Genomic DNA, 17286 nt, shown 5'->3' with positions numbered 1-17286 from the left:
GTCTGATACAATTGTCCGAGGCATGTCGTGCAGTCTAAAAACATTGTCGAAAAAGAGTCGTGCAACGTCAGAGGCTGTGTCGGTAGTTCAGCTAGCGGAGAAATGAACTTGCTTGGACAGTTTGTCCACAAAGACTATGATCGCGTCATAACCTCTGGTTGTCTTCGGAAGCTTGACAATGAAGTCCATTGTTACAGTATCCCATCGTTGACTTGGGATTGCCAAAGGTTGGAAAAGCCCTGCAGGAGGCTTTAGTGAAGGCTTGTTACGCTGGCGTTGTTCACAGGAAGCAATGAATTTTTTTATATCTCTCGCCATGCGTGGTCAAAAATATGTTCGCCGCATGCTACTGTACGTTTTATCGAATCCCAAGTGGCCTGATATAGGAGCGTCGTGAGCGTCATGCAAGAGTTGTGAACGGAGTCCGTCGTCCTTGGTATGCAGAGGCGAGGGCCTTGTCCAGCGTTGATCCAGAGTAGACCATCAACCACAAAGTAACGATCCGAGGTGGAAGCATCCTTGTACTGATGCACGAGGGGACCTAGAATTAGATCGTGTAGGTAGCAACTGGCCAGTTGTTTCCGAATGCCAGGGTCCAGATTGATATCCAACGAGTTCAAAGTAGTAGGGGTAGCCTCCAAGTCCTTGAGGTCAGGTCTTCGTGAAAGAGCATCAGGAAAGACGTTATCTTTACCAGGTTTGTGCTTGAATACGAAATCATACTCTTGAAGCAGTTCCATCCACCTTGCTTGCCTGTGAGTTATCCAGGGCTTGAAGGCTGAGGTTAGAGGGGGCGAGGCTGGCCTGGCTTACTGCTCGCCCTCCTCTTTTCCCGACTCAGAAAGCGTATGGTCATTGTTTTCTATATTGAAGACAGAGGTAAGTTGGCATTGTTCGGCTCTATGGCCTCGGTTCCGGCATCTGAAACAACGTCCCTCACGGACGCAGCGTTCTCGTTCAGCTGTTATGAGCTTGGGTAGCGAGCTTGGCTGGAGTGGTTTCTGTTTGGTCGTTGCTGATGGAAAGAGGTGTAAAGGTTGGCAACCAACACTCTCATGTTATCAAGCTCCATTGGTGTACGGCCAGAATTATTCTCATGATGGGTGATAAGGCGTTCGGGGCAGCGGACACAGGAGTGGCATCGACGGGAGGTAGAATGTTATGGATAATGGTCGCCTGCTCAATGGCATCGTCCAACGTCTCTGGCTGTCTAAGTCTTACCTGCTTGCTTGTTTCGGGCTCGAGGCCTAGCATGTATTTTTGCAAAGCAGAGTCTTTGTCGAGATTTGTAGCCAGACGTAGGTGGCTTCTAAACTTGCTCGTATACGCTGCCACACTCATCCTTCCTTGGCGAAGTTTATCCAACTCACGGCGAGCTGCATTCGCAGAGTCTGGAGGGGTGAACTGACGGAGGAACGCTTTACGGAAGTCAACCCAAGGTGTATCGAGATTCAACCCGGAGTCTCTCCACCATGCCTTGGCTTCGCGATTGAGACTAAGGACAGCGTATCGAACCCATTTGGATGGTGTGAGAGTGACAATGGTATAATGCTCCTCCAGGCTGTCGACAAAGTTTATTGCAGCAACAGCGTTAATAGCTCCTTCATAAGGCGTAGGCTTCCGTGGCTCAAGGATTGTGGCAAGGGTTCTGGCTAGGTCATTCTCAGCGGCTTCGTTGGCTTTGGCAGTAGAGAGAGCCTGATTAAAAGCAGTGGCTATGGCTTCGCGAATGTTCAGGGTGTTGCATATTTCACAGTACACGTGTTACATAAAAATTAATATGTGTATTCATGTAAAAAGATAATATAGTTTTTGTACACAAGATTATCAAAACGCGCCCCATGTGTAAATAGTAACAAGCAGGGGGCACAGTGCGAACATAGTGGGGGCGTAGTAATTCACGTTTGCACCGTGGTTACTCTATGTATGGTGCCCGTAGACAAACTTATAGTTACACTTAGATATATACGATTTTGAATAAATACCTCATGGATGTGATGTGTGTTCCCACATCTTATTCTCACTTACTTCTATTCCTGATTACTACTTGTCTATCCAAAAGTTTTCACAGGGAAGATCAATGGACGAAAGGGCGTTATCCAAGTGTTCCATGGCGGGGGTGGAACTCAATGGGTACTTGTAGTTCTCTGGATGTAGTCGTGGTGTCCTTTGCTACCAATGCAAAAATCAAGGTAATATTCTAGGGGGCTCTAAGGGTGTAATAAAGGTTTCTTTATTCAGAGGATTCGTGCTGCAGAACGAGATAGAAAAGTGAGTCTATCTAACGTCCTGTTGTAAGGAATGCCCTTGAAAATTGGGCGAAATGCTATGTCGTACAAAATCATAACAGTAATTTCGCTTACAGGAGTCGTCAGGTGTAATTTCGTACGCTGGTTCTTTTGGAATCAAGTAGGGGTTAGATCGACTGGATTCAGAGCTAGTCGAGAGAGCCTCAAGCCGGCCGGTGAGTGTAGCCAGCTGGCTCTGGAGAGAGTGTATAATTGGATTAGAAGTGTCATACTCGCTCATTTGGAACTTCAATACGCTGGATGTGTTCCTGAGTGAGAAAAAAGAAGATAGAGAGTGGATCAGAGCGAACACTAGATTTTATTTAGTTTTCTCGGTCGGATTATTCTATTTGGCAGTCTAGATGCCAAATATTATTTAGCAGCCCATTACCAAATATGATCAGTTTTGAAAACTCTCTTTGGCAGCCCAGCTGCCAAATAGCACCCTCATAAAAAAAGGTATTTGCACGGTCCCATACACACCTTACTTACACTGCTCCTCCCGTGGAAATAAAAAAAAAAAAAAAAAAATTATAACGGAGTGTTTCTTTATGGACATGTTGATACCTTGGTGCTGTAAGCAAAGTCACTCATTTCAAGTCCAATTTTCGTCGCTCCATCCGAAGCCGCTAACAGGCATCGAAGCGCAACTTATTCATATGGGTTTTACTCTTTCTGATAAACACTAATATTTGTAATTACATGATGAGTGCAACAAGGCGTAGTGTGTGGCCAATCAACCTTTCCATATTAGTTTTCCAAAACATTATTTGGCAGCCCAGCTGCCATCTAAGCGTGTGAAGTTAGGTGGCTGCCTCAAAAAATAGGCTGCCAAATAGATTAATTCTTCTCGGTCAGAAGAGATAAAAGGATTAATCTATTTGGCAGCCCATTGCCAAATATAATCAACTTTCAAGACTCTCTTTGGCAGCCCAGTTGCCAAATAACATTCATTATTTACTTGGCAGCCTACCCAGCGTTATTTGGCCTCTAACTATTTTTTTTTTTTTTTTTTTTTTTTTTTCATTCCTAGGAACCGTATATGTTTATAACGCTCATACTTCAAATTAATAAAGCTCCCGTCTTCTACGTCATAGTTATGTGTAGTGACATTGTCTTGTCTCATTTAGAAAACTAATGACTTTTTTTTTCAAGTAGGTCGCTCATACAGTTTTGGAGGTGCCATTTGGAGATCAATGCCTATGAGAGGTTTTCGCTCGGAGCAAACGCGTCTCACCTACTACCTAGACGTCTTCAATAAATCATTCCCTAACCGTGTACATTGAAGGCTGTTTTGTGAAGATGTCATCGCCGCTGCCCTTAGTACCTCCGGCGGCATTAGCTGTGCAAGGCAATGTATCCACAGAACGCTGCTTGTTTTACCACTGATGTTATGACCCTGTTTATCAAAAAAAAAAAAAAAAAAAAAGTAATGTATTTGGCAGCCCAGCTGCCACCCAAGAGTGCGAAGTTAAGTGGCAGCCCCCAGAAGTAGGCTGCCAAATAGAGGCAAAAATTACTATATTTGGTATGGGCTGCCAAATAATATTTAGCAACTGGGCTGCCAAATAGATTAATCCGAGATAAAAAGAGGTCTTACATCTGGATCATGGCTACGAGGATAATGATTGCAATCAAAAACACGAAAAGAAAACGGTGTAGGCACCTATTCAATACAAAAGAGAATGATCTACGCAGGGGTCGAACCTGCAATCTCCTGATTCGTAGTCAGACGCCTTTCCATTGGGCCAGTAGACCATAATAACACGGAGGAGAGAGCCTATTGGCTCGGCATCCGATGAAATCTTCGGTTTTAGGAATTATCTAAAGTAGATTACCAAATTATGAGTCACATGACGTTGAGAAACTTTTAGGAAAAAAAAAGTTTTCCGCTGGTTTGTTGGCAGGAATACTTATCAGGCCCAATGGCTGAGTAGTATACTCGTCAGGGCACCCTCCTGTCTAGCCCAGGGGCCGGGTTCGAGTCCTGGTTAAGGCACATAAAGTGAAGCAAACATGTGCCAGGTCAGGAATTTGCTTGAGTTTTTATACTTTCTCTCCGAGACAGCCTAGTGTTCTCCGCTAAGGCTAAGATCGTGGGTGCACTACCCTAAGTCGCCTGGCTGGCCACATGTCTTAGGTATATATTCCACCCCCCAGCCGAACCAGCGGTACATCTGGCAGCACATCCCCCCATCCACCCACTTGACTAGGACAGCGATGATCACAAAGTTTGACGGAGCCCAAAGTAGAAATTTCAGACCAATCCCGCAAGATTTGGGTCCACATGCCAGTGGATTTGATAGAAAAAATTAAAAGTCGTCCTTAGCTAGAGTCGGCACGCCAGCCTCCGCGGCTTTTCACGGGCGCAACAGGCCACATCGGAAGGATGGACTTCGAGTACCGATCACGGTGTACATTGGTAGAGAAAAACATGGATACGAATTGGCTCTTTACAGCCATCCCGTGCGAACTTTGAGAGTTTCGCTTGTTTCATAGTTGAGGGCGATATCATTACTTTAGAGCGAGATTATGAAATAAAATTCCTCACCTCTGTGGGTTCTTGTTAACAGGAAAAAAAAAAAAAGAAAAAAAAAAAATTGGCAGGAATACTTATCAGCCCACGAAACAGACCTATGGCAATCCGACTTGATAACAGCGCAGTTGTGACTCAATTCCGAACATTGGTCCGAGGCAGAGTAGACAGCACGATGCGGCAACGTATTAGGTCACCGTATGCAGTATGGTGGGCAGCTATACACAACGCATTTATTCAACAAGGATAGGAAGTCACGGTTGAATGGGTCAAAGGACATGCCGGCAACAGAGGGAACGAAGAAGCGGACGAAGCAGCAAAACATGGACATTATGGCGAGCTATGGGATATCAACATAACGGAGCATAATGACATGTACTGCCATGCAAAGTTCAACGGTGTACCGGCGAAGATGACTTAAGGCAGATCCTTAAGTTACAGTCAACAACTCGTACACATCACACTTGGATCGCCCAGAACAGGACGCAGGAGCATGTTAAGGATTGGACAAAAATTGATTGGCGAGCTACTATGAACATTGTTCATGATAGCAACCTACCAAAAGGACTCTTCACCAGCCCAGCGGACTGTCAAAAGCGAGCGCACAGAATCAAGAAACTTCATGGAATGCTGCCTACACACTCATATATGAGACACTGGAGACCGGACCTTTATGACGACGGCAACTGCAGAGTGTGTGGGACAGAGGATGAAGACACATCGCACATCTGGAAGTGTCCAAGGACGATGAAGACTCAGGCCGAGAAGTGGAAGGAGATAATCCAAAATGTGAATGTGATAGGGGAGAGCACATGGAGGAAAGAGTTGAAAGCAGTGTAGGAGCAAGCACAAAGGGCCAGGGAGAGAGGTGTTGAAATGTTTTATGGTAAATCGGAAGTCAAGGAGATCAAAAGTTGTTTATTATTTTAGCTAGGTCGGAGCCTTATATAGGCTCCAACATAGCCGTCACTAATTGCTCTGATCTATGAATAAAAAGGGGAGTGCTCCATTTGGGTACACTCCCTAGCCTCAGGACGTAACAACTCCCCCCCAGATTTTATGTAGGGTTTTTGGCGTCTTGTCTAAAGGCCTTGAGGAAAAATAAGAAAAACCTCTTGTTGTTGAAAGGTAGGAGGAAAAAAAATAAACCTCTTGAGGACAAAAATTTAAACCTCACGTGAGACTTCACAGTGTCTATTCTTAAAACTTGTTTTGATATTTCTTTTCTGTGATTAGAGAGAGACTTTATCTCAAAAAGTAATGTCAGCAAATGGATCATGGAAATATAACAGCCATTGGATCAGGATGTGTCATACAGGAGATGTGGGTAGTAATTATTCAGCATGTCAAAAATGTAGAAATCTCATTGGTCCTTTGTCAAACAGGGATCACAAAAAGATCACGCCATCCACTTCCCCAGAAGGACGAATCAGGATTCACGAAGCAACTGAAGAAGATTAAGGTCAAAAGGAATGAAGATTGGAAACTTCAAACGCTCACTCATTCCTTCATTCCTCAGTATTCACTTTTGCTACTCAAACACCTTCTTGCAGGGACACATACTCATTACTTACTTTCCTTATAACAGCCATCAGCAGACAATTATCAATATGCCTTCTAACAATTCTCCCTCTTCCCCCCTGTCTGACTCTTCAACTCTACATGAGTATGAGGACTATGAATTTATCCCTACGGAGCTTTCATCGCAGTAACTTCGAAGGAGATACTGAGGAAGAGAGCAGCTATGACGCTGAGGACGACGAGGATTATGAGGGTGAGGAGGATCTGTGGGATAGTGACGAGGAGACTCGTGCCTGGAAAAAGGCACACTATCAGTTTTACCACCCAGAGGCACGGAGCCGATCAGCCTCTCTGGAAATCCCAGGACCTCGTCCTATCAGGAAGCGAAAGGAGCCCTCTGGTGATGAAGAGTCATCAGGCAGCGAAAGCAGTGAAGCAGAATTGTCAAGCTGTGGAGTGTGCACGACTCTTGGGGAGAGAAGACGTTTGATGGCGGAGAGTGGCGATGATTCCGCGAAGAGCCGCCTCCAAAGAGAATTCGCATGGGCTAAGAGGTATGAACGCCTCTACAAGAAGTATACTAAGTTGCGCAAGCAATCAGAGAAGTATAAGACTATGCGCATACGGGTAGAGAAAGTTGTAGATTCTCTTAACTCTCAGTTGCCATCACATCCAGTTGCTAGTTGCAAATGCTGCAAGGGAAAGAATAAAGTTGATGGTTGCTAAATTGAAATTTGTTGACTGTTGCGTTGCAAAAAAAAAAAAAAAAAAAAATATTGAAATGAGGACGAGTGTGTGCTCTCTTTTCTTCATACTGGAGAAAACTTATTTGTACAAAAACTCCAGTTATCTCAACCCTACTAATATAACAGCTCTCTGCACTTTACAGCTTTGCCGCTACATGACGCTTGTGCCGTTTGGTCTGGTTATGGGTGAGTTGTCTCTGCTTCCTCTTAAGAAGTCTTGTTGACTCTGATGCGTTATTCTTTTGCTGCTTCTTCCTCTTTCTGTCATTAATATGAGGATTTTGCTGTCTTAGGTTCTTCCAATATTGACGAATGATGATGTCCGAGTCAAAATTCTCATAGGGAATTTGCTCGTTGTATGAGGAGTCATAGCCCTTCCACTTTACAGTATACATCATTCCTTTTCCCGTGAGTTCGTGGTCAACGATAGACTCTATTTCATACGACTCTTCACTGGGAGCATCAAGAGCTTGAGTGACCATTTTGAGCTGGCTCGGAGCATAATTACGAGCCAATTTCTGGTTGGTAGCGTCTAGCAGAGTGTAGGCACCATTTTCGGTACGAGCCACTACTTGTATGGGCCTTGGTATTTAGGTGCTAATTTACCATTGGGCAATTCTTCTTTCGCCATGACAAACGCTCCAGGTGGGAACTGAAGGATTTTGTGTGTCCTGTTGAATTTCTCCACCATTCTTTTTTGCGTGTCAGAACTCTTATCATCGATAGCAGGGAAAACTAACGCGGTGAGATATTCCAATCTGTTCTGTAATTCTTCTTCAGACAGGAGATGTGACTCGGCTGAGGAAAAATCCGTTAGTCCTGCAAATGAGCGTCCATAGAATAATGAGAATGGCGTTGAATGATGTAGACTCGCGACTCTAGTATTCATTTGGAGCTGAACCATTGGAAGATGGATGTCCCAATCATTCTGTATGCCTTCGAGTTGTTTTCTGAGGATGTCCTTAAATGTGCGGACAAACCTCTCCGCTACACCATTCGAGCGTGGATGATATGGCGTGGAGAGTCTATGCTCTATTTGCAACTTTTGCGTTATGAGACGTGACACTCCATTGACGAATTCAGTGCCATTATCAGTTTGGATAATTTTAGGGAATCCAATAGAGCAGAATAGCTTGAAGAGGGTGCTGGCCACCGTAATGGCTTCCTTATCAGGCAGAGGCTCCAGGAATACAAATCTTGTGCAGATGTCAACCACTACTAAAGCGTAGTTATTACCCCTGGAACTGGTTTCAAATGAGGCTAAATCGAATGCTATGTGTTCCCCTGGGAGTCTGGCATGTATGGCAGTTAAAGGATGATACCCCTTTCTAGCTATGTTGAATCTTTGGCATGGTCCGCATTGGCTAACCCATTTGAGACAATCATCTCTCAATTTAGGCCAAGTAAAGCCTTTAGCATGGATAGCAGTAACCATGGCATTTCCTCCAGGATGACCGAATTCGTGTGCTAGGCGAAGATGCTGAAGCTTTTCTTCAGGATCTTGGATGATTTTTCTAGAAGCATCCTCCAACTGAAGTTGATGAGAGTAAGGAGCAGTTATATCAATAACCTGTAGAGTGGAAGGCAGCTGCTGCGAATTAGATGACTGTGGAGCTGCCTGAACATTCTCGGTAGTCTCTGTTCCTCGCCTCATAGAAGCAATCTGCCGACTCGTAGAACATTTAACTTGTTCTTCTTTAGGAGACTTCCACAATTCCTCAGGAAATGCGCGAGATAATGCGTCTGGAATAATGTTCAGCAGGCCTGGACGATAAATACATTCAAAATCATAGTTGAGCAGAGTGGCCTTCCAATTCAGGATTATTTGTGGCAACTCCTTCTGTTCATGAATGTACGTCAGAGGTCTGTGATCAGTATATAATGTAAATCTTCTTCCCCAAAGGTAATGGTGAAATTTCATTAGTGCAAAAATAATTGCTAAGAGTTCCTTCTTGTAAGCTGGGTAATTTTTCTCATGCTTATGCAATGCTCTGGCTTGAAAGGATATGTAGTTGACCTTGGTTTCATCTTCCTTGCCACCTGGTAGCTGATATAGGACAGCTCCTATGCCTACGTTAGAGGCATCTGTGGCTACAAAGAATTGCTGAGTAAAATCAGGGAACGATAAGGCTGGAGCTTGGGCTATAAGCGATCTGATGCTGTTAAAGCTTCGCATTTGCTCCTTATTAAGATCAAAAGTGCCTTTGGCATTGCGCAGGGCATCTAGAGGTGCTGTGAGCGAGCTGTACAAGGGTATATACTCCCTAAAATAATTGAAGAGGCCTAAATAGCGTTGAACCATCTTCTTATTGGTAGGTGGTGTCCATGAATGCACATTAGCAACCTTGTTGATATCTATTTTGCGTCCTTCTTTGTTGATTATGAACCCCAGTAGTAGCACTTCTGTACTAAGGAATTTACTCTTTTCTCTATTGATTATCAACTTTGCAGCTGTAAGCCTTTCTATGACAATGCTGACATGAAGAATATGATCCTCTGCTGTGTGCGAATAGACAATAATGTCATCCACATAATTGTCAGCAAAGTGCAGATCATCTAAGAGTTGTGACATTCCTCTTTGGAAGATACTCGTGAGGGGTTTTAAACCAACAGGTGCTCTAGCAAACATATATTGCTTACCACCGTACGTAAATGCAGTTAGTGGTTGGCTTGATTTCTCTACAGGCATGCGATGATACGCCTGAGACAGATCAATTGTGGTGAAATACAGATGCCCTGCTACCCTCTGCTGGATATCAGTGATTAATGGTAGAGGGAAGACATCAGTATCCTCTAGTTGACGATTCAACGTTCTTGGATCAAGGCATACTCTATATTTCAGAATATTACCATCCAGGTCACGGCGTGCTGCCATTGTCAGGGAGTTATTATACGGACACCCCTTAGGTGCTGGAACGATAACACCCGTTTCTTGCCACTTCTGGATGGTCTTTTCCACTTCTTCTTTTTCAATTTGCGAATGGAATGGGCGAGATCTTTCCTGGATGATACAGGTGGGTTTAACCTTTAGCTGGACCTTCATTGTATCAAGATTGCAAAATGAATTTGGCGAGATGGCTTCATTCGCCTGTAAATAAGGCTCCAGTGCTAACAGGAACTTTTCTTTCAATGCTTTGAACTCAGCATTGTTTTCTCTTTCTGGAGTTTGTGACGGAATGACTTGAGGTTTTTCATCATATGGGACCCATAGGGATTCCTCCTCTCGTATCTCCGGCATGGCTATTCCCGTGATGGAAAAGCCGAGTCTAGCGAAGAGATCCATTCCCAACACGAAGTCATAATACTCAATGTCCATGACCGACAATTGATATTCTCCAGATCTATTGTTGCAGACCAATTGGACTTTATCACAAGTAATGACATTATCCGTGCTAGTCCCTTTTTCTATCATTGCTATAGATTCTCCTGGTACTCGACCATAGCGAATACCTTGCTCTATGGCTACTTCCTTACTGAGCAAAGAAGTTGTGGCGCCTGGATCTAACAATGCTGTATATTGTTGCCCGTTTATAAATATAGGCACAGCTATTCTATTATCACCAGGAGCGGGACCTTTGAAAGCCCCTAGGTGCTTGATACAAGCTTTCTCAACAATTGAGTACGAGGAAAAGAAGGATTCTTTATTCGGAATTATGTCTCTTATGAGCGCACTATCACTAATCCTCTTAAAAGCACTGACTGAGGCAAGCGGCTTGCGCACATCAGTTCTCTTGACGTCCTTGGGCTTATCCTTAGAATGATCTCTGACTTGATCCTTAGCATAGCGACAGTCCTCCGGGGCATGTTTGTACGGATTCGACCTACACTTCTCCGTTCCCTTACACCAGACCTTGAATGGTTTAGCCTTCTTGGCTTCTCTATCACTTGACGGATTGGCATTAGGTCGAGATCTTTTATGACTAGATCTCGGAACCTCTCTAGGAGTGTATTCCGATCTGGACTTGATGGATCGCAAATACTGTTCTCCAGCGTCTCCTCCATACTTCTGGATAAACCAATGGGCGTCATCGGTTCGTTTCTCACCTAAGGCACCTGGTGTCTTTTCTAGGGACTCTAGAAACTCCTTCAAAGAGCTAACACTTTTCACTGAGCCGAATTCCTTGATGACAGCCTGAAATCCTACGTCGGACAGATGATTGCATAAAGCTTTGATGAGCATATAGCAGCCATCATCTGGGATTCCAGCTGCCTCAACCAGAGGTAGCAATCGTTGCGCGAACGACCTAATAGTGTCATTCTTCTCAGGCCTCATAACTAGCGCCATATCAGCGATGTAAGCCCCTAGAATGTCAAACTTTAGAGCTTTATTCAAGCATGTAACTGCCCGAGACCAGGTCCTGTCTTGAAGAGGCACTTTCTTGATGAGATCGTCATAGTCTCGCGCCAGGCCGGACACTTTGGAAACGCAGAGGGATAAGTAATCCCATGCTAGTTTGTCGAAAAGAACATCAGAAAGGTTACGACGGAATATCCTCTCAAAGTCATCACGGAAAGTGACAACCCTGATTGCTATTTCCTTGACCATATTCTTGCCGGGAACCTTGGACACGTCTAAATCAAGCATAGGCGCATCCGCAAACGTTTTCTTCTTGACCTTGGTATAGTCTACCTCTTCTGAATCTTCCATCAAAGGAATGTTCTCTTCTTTGGAGATTCGATGAAGTGCGTCATGTTCGGGATTAGCAGGATCCCATTTCACCGTTATACGGTGACTATCTGCTTCAGACACACTCGATCTATCAATCGAAATGTCCTCGCTTGAAGATAAGCCATTTCTGACCTCCTCCATATGTTCAATAGAACTATTCAAGTCTTCAGTTTGTCTTACTAAGACCTTCAAGATGTCTGCCTTCTGTTGAGCGAGATCGCCTAAGGCCTTGGTAAGTGTCTTTTCATCAATGTCAATTTTTCTTAACTTTGATTTGGCATCATTGTACCTAAGGAACAGCAATGCCTTCTTTCTGAGTGTCTCCTCCTTCTGAAGTCTATAACTTCGAAGAAGCATCGTAACATTCTCGATATCGGGAACAGCATCACTGCCGAACTCGACTACACTCTCCGTCGTATCTACGACCAGGCTAGCCACCAATAAGTTCAACTGCTCGACAGGTGTCAAGCCTGAGCCATTCTCTGGTGAAGAGATTTCCATATCAACATCTTCGTTAATTGGTACTTTATTAATATTAGACATGATTGAAATAAAGGGATTGAAATTATGGAAAAAAAAATGGTTGGATGGATTGATAAAATGGATGGATGTAACTCTATGTAGATCCTTGAAAAAATGAAATGTTTTATGGTAAATCGGAAGTCAAGGAGATCAAAAGTTGTTTATTATTTTAGCTAGGTCGGAGCCTTATATAGGCTCCAACATAGCCGTCACTAATTGCTCTGATCTATGAATAAAAAGGGGAGTGCTCCATTTGGGTACACTCCCTAGCCTCAGGACGTAACAGGTGTAGACCCACCACGGACAAAAGAGCCAACTTTTACTGCGGCAGAGGAGGACTACATTTGGGGGACTCTGGAGATGCATATCAATGGTGTTCGAGAAGTACGACGCCATGGTGATAGGAACGGCGATGATGAGGATGAGGAAGAGATAGAGCACACACCAGATTGGTCTGTGCAGGACATTTACCATGGACTTACGCCCAAGTCCATTGCTCAGAGTTGGAAAGTTGGCTTCAAGACAACAACAAGGATAGCTACATATATGGCAAGGCGCTTCGTCAAGGCCATAGAAGAATTCGGTCGTAAAGAAATCTGGAACAAACGGTGTAAAGTCACCGTTGAATGGGAAAAGGCTCATGGAATCACTGCTATGAGCAAACGCGCTAGAGGACGCAACTGTGTTGGGGAGCACAGACGTAGTAGCAATGTCCCTTCCCTCAGACAAAGACAGAAACTGAATGTGAAAGAGATTTACAAGATCGCGGATAACCGAGTCCAGGACAGTTACCTTGGGAAAACCAAACTGGACGTGATGGAGCGGCTAGGTGGAATGAAGTTTTTGATGACGATGGATAGCGGATAATTTGTCGCGTTGCGCAACAGGCCACGTCGGAAAGGTGGACTTTGAGTACCAACCACGGCGGTCAAGGTTTATGAAATCATGGATACAGCGGCTCTTGTCGTTTGTGCAGTAATAACTGTTTATTGACTATAGTTTCTGGAGCATTTTGTTCATAGAGTGTAGAAAATAAATCCCATGACCCTGAGAGTCCTTGTTATCAAAAAATAAAATAAACTGAGGGCGCTTGTAAAAAAACTCTTCTCCGATCCATCAACCTGGAGTGTGCAGAACAGGACCAGCCGTTACATCACAGATTGGAAAGAGATTGGAAGGCGACTCTGCACATTATCCACGACGGTAACACCCCAAGAGGGCTATTCACCAGTCCAACTGACTGCCAACGACGAGCTTACAGGATCAAGAAGTTACATGGTATGCTCCCAACGCTTGCTTACATGAAGCAGCAGAGACCAGATCTCTATGACACAGACATCTGCAGAATGTGTGAATTGGAAAGAGAGGACACAGAGCACCTTTGGAAGTGCCCTATCACAGACGACAAACAGTTGGAAGGGTGGACAAGAGCGATTGAGAATATCAATTGCGACGGACAAAGGGGCCTAGCGAAGGAGAGGAAACTTTGGGAGGACAAGTTGCGTCGGGCACAGGCACCAGGACAGAAACAGGTTGGCAAGGGACCTACGTTCATGCCAGCAAACGAAGAGGTGATATGAGCGTCATTAGAAGCCATGTACAGAGGAGCTGCTGCTATTCCACAGGCGGGCGAATTGTGTTACGACGACGGAGAGGATGAAGATGGCGACGGCGAGAGAGCCATCAGGACAGTCCAAGACCTTTACCATGGATTGGTACCGAAAGACATGGTCAAGAATTGGAAAGATACTTTCAAGACAACCGCATCCATTGCAAAATATGTGGTTTGCAGATTCATCAAAGCTATCGAGGAAATCGGAAGGACCGAGATCTGGAACAGACGGTATAAAGTCACCGTCGACTGGGAAAGAACTGAAGGCATCACCTCTGTGAACAAACGCGCCAGGGGACGCACCTGTGTTGGGCAGCACAGACGTAGCAGAGGTGATTTCTTAGGGCCTACCCTGAGACAACGACGAACAGCTGACGTGAAAGCGATTAGGACGGAAGTTGACCAAAGAGTAGCAGGGAGCTATCGGCAACAATTAGAACTGACAGTAATGGAGCGGCTGGGAGGGTGTCGCTTTTTGATGATTGAGGACTGCGGCTAGAAGATGACTTTCGCGCACAACCGGTCAAGTAGGGAGCAGGGTTCGTCATAGGTTCCGTAGGGATCAAGAGTTACCACTCATGCTGACGTGGTTTGTGGATAGGATGTTGTACAGTGACAGTTCAACGATGCGGTTAAGACCGATTATTGAAAAACGCTTTATTTGCGCCCCTAGTAATAGGGCAACCCATTTATAGTCTATTTCAAATAAATCCTCACGATCTCGTGGGTCCCAGTTATCAAAAAAAAAAAAAAAAAAAAAAAAAAAACATCTAAAGTGTTTAAAGAAAACCCACCGGTAGATGGTGGCAACACGCCTAGAAGCCTCTTTACCGCTCAGTAGATTGTTTCTTAATAAAACCGCTATCAAAAAAAAATAAAAACCATTGGTGAATGGGAACATCAAGTTCACTCTCGGCTGAGCTAAATAGCTCTCTTACTTTTATTGCACTGTCCCATCATACAGAGTGATATGTTGCTACAAAAAAAAAAGACATTTCATTGCCATTGTTGGTGTACTCCAATGGATTTTGTCTTTTTCTGACACGATACTAAAAAAAGCATCTATGGATATTCTAGAAACAATGTTTGTTGGACTTTTGGGGAGGGCAAGTGGTTTTCTTGTGGCACCATGGCTGTGTAAATATGCATGCTCTCCTTTTACGCACTATTTTGACTATTTTGGCTCCATCTTTTTTTTTTTTTTTTTTTTTTTCCTCATTCTCTCTCTCTTTCCATTTCGTAGAAACCCTTACCTATCTGGAGGCCCAGACCTCTCTCTGCTCTTCCTTTCCCCCTCTCCTTGCATCGCTTTCCTCTTCCTCTTTTTATTTACTGACTTGACTACTTTAGTCATTTCCATTGCAGTGGTTTAATAGTCATTGCACATCTACATACTTTTTTTATTTATTTTATTTTCCCTTTCATGGACAAGCACCTTTCAAAGCATTCCAACCCAAACTACCAGCCTGTTCCTACTCTCTCTTCTGGCCCTTTTAACGGCGAAAACGCACTCCTTCAACATACAAAGTCATCATCTATTGAAGGATTGTCTTCTATGTCGCACTATACCCCAGTCCATGATACCAGCAATCACCATAGTGGCCAGTATTCATCCATAGAACAATACCCAAATGAACCCACTTATACCCATCAACGGCAATACCTGAACAACAGTAACAACAACGGTAGTGGCAATGGCAATAATGTTATTATTGATAATCTTGATATAACTCCCCCACAAGGACGTAATCAGTATAGGCCTGAAGAAGATGGTGATCCAACGACGTTACCGGTCCTTGTTGATGAGGAGGCACCACGCGATATTTCTAATTCTTCGTCCCACCTAAATAATCGCTACCCCTGTGTGGACGATTTCAATGACCCCTCATTATCATCATCGTCATCATTATACCTAACACCTCCAGGAAAGGCCCTTACACTCCAATTATTAACGACACTCTCAACAATCATATTTACAGTCTTACCAGTAGTCGTAAAATCAGGGAAAGCTACCCAGTGGGGTCAATTCTATTCATGGAAGGATGCCTGTCGGTTGATTGAACCCTTTGTCAGTGGGTTATTCCATACCTGGTTCTTTTATAATTCTGATCTTATGAGGACAACAAGGGGCTATCATCAATCTATGTCTCTGTCCTGGCAGCAGCAACATTGTGTTTCGAATAAACAGCATGACATTCCGATGACGACCCGAAGACGATTCTCTGCTAATTCAGCTGCGGTTGCGGCTGAGAATCACCATGCAAGGGCTAATGCCAACAACAATGGTAATGGCAATGGCAACAGTAACAGTAACATTGGTTCATTTGCACAATCGCAACTTGAGCCTGGAATCGCAGCCAACAGCAACAGCAACAACAAGAGATCATTTAAAAATTCTTCAAAGTTCAAAACAACTCTTTCATTAATTTTCACGTTCTTTTTGATCCTCTACGCGACTGGAGGGGCGATCCATACAGCAGCAGCGCTTTTCAAAAACGTCGTTGCCTTCTTTTTACAGGAACATTCTCGAGGGATTGGTTTGTCGACCCATCCGTTGACTCAAGGAGATGGCCAACTATCGATGGAATTGGCACAGAAGCTCAAAGACGGTTACCTGTTGATGCAGGATGTATGGGAACATAAAGCGTCTCATTACATGTATGCTATAGGAGCTTTGGGGATGTCGTGGTGTGAGATGATTGCTTATTCCGAACAGGTTTTGCCCAGAGGCGTCAATTTGGCACGTGTTGGACATTTGACGAAGAGAAACCAGGGTCCTAATGTGTCAGTCAAGAGTAGTAAACGACTTGTGTTCCTCTGGATCTTGGCAGGTGTGCTTTACGGAGGCATTGTTGCGGGTAAGGAAAAGGAAAAAAATAAAAAAGTCTTGTTTTCTTTTGATTTCTCGCAAACAATGATCTAACATATATATATATTTTTTAAAAAAAAGGTGTTGCATGTCAATATCCAAAAGGTCTTTATGTGGGTATTGTTTATGTTATTCTTTTGCTCCTGGTGGTCTGTGGGTATATCCTGACGAGGCCTACACGTGGATTGTTCTCGTTGGGGCGCCATTATATCCTACAAACCTATGTCATTGGAGGCGTTGTCGCGGCCGTGGTGATCATTATCTACATGGCTGTCAATGACTTTGATATGCTCACCAGCAATGACAGATCATATCTTGGATCTATTACTCGGCCTTAATTTTTTTCTTTTTCCATGTTGAAACGAAATATCACTTCAGAGCCAAGCTCGTGAAGAAAGTTGAGAGGGGGAGTCTTCAAGATCTCAAGACCTTCAGGTCAAAGTCCATCATTTTGTCACCATTTCAAATATATTAAAGTACTAGAGCTTTTTAGGTCTGTTATTCGCCTATACCTTTTTTTTTT

General features: G+C 44.0%; 2 protein-coding genes and 1 non-coding gene across 3 annotated transcripts; 2 read left to right on the top strand and 1 right to left on the bottom strand.

Annotated features, from left to right (window-relative positions):
- Window positions 1–3974: 3974 nt before the first annotated feature.
- BCR41DRAFT_t111 lies at window positions 3975–4046 on the bottom strand. Its single transcript has one exon. It is a non-coding gene; the product is annotated as a tRNA-Arg (tRNA).
- Window positions 4047–12396: 8350 nt separating this feature from the next.
- On the top strand, window positions 12397–14393 carry BCR41DRAFT_398898 (hypothetical protein; the record flags this gene model as incomplete). The annotated part of the gene is made up of 4 exons (XM_022029008.1): window positions 12397–12411; window positions 12553–13111; window positions 13417–13853; window positions 13908–14393. 4 exons carry the CDS (start codon window positions 12397–12399, stop codon window positions 14391–14393), a joined length of 1497 nt encoding a protein of 498 aa, XP_021878657.1.
- Window positions 14394–15133: 740 nt separating this feature from the next.
- BCR41DRAFT_388391 (hypothetical protein) lies at window positions 15134–17270 on the top strand. The gene is made up of 2 exons (XM_022027998.1): window positions 15134–16752; window positions 16845–17270. The coding sequence occupies exons 1-2, from the start codon at window positions 15318–15320 to the stop codon at window positions 17099–17101; spliced, it is 1692 nt and encodes a 563-aa protein (XP_021878656.1). The 5' UTR covers window positions 15134–15317; the 3' UTR covers window positions 17102–17270.
- Window positions 17271–17286: the final 16 nt, after the last annotated feature.

Source organism: Lobosporangium transversale, assembly GCF_002105155.1.
Source record: "Lobosporangium transversale strain NRRL 3116 chromosome Unknown BCR41scaffold_35, whole genome shotgun sequence".
Lineage (NCBI taxonomy): Eukaryota > Fungi > Mortierellomycota > Mortierellomycetes > Mortierellales > Mortierellaceae > Lobosporangium > Lobosporangium transversale.
Note: the sequence above shows the minus strand (reverse complement) of the source record. Positions and strands in the feature narration are given on the sequence as shown.

Coding starts and splice junctions, on each gene's coding strand:
- BCR41DRAFT_388391 (XM_022027998.1), top strand. CDS start 15,318: ATGGACAAGCACCTTTCAAAGCATTCCAACCCAAACTACCAGCCTGTT. Junction 16,753..16,844: donor TTACGGAGGCATTGTTGCGG/GTAAGGAAAAGG, acceptor TTTAAAAAAAAG/GTGTTGCATGTCAATATCCA.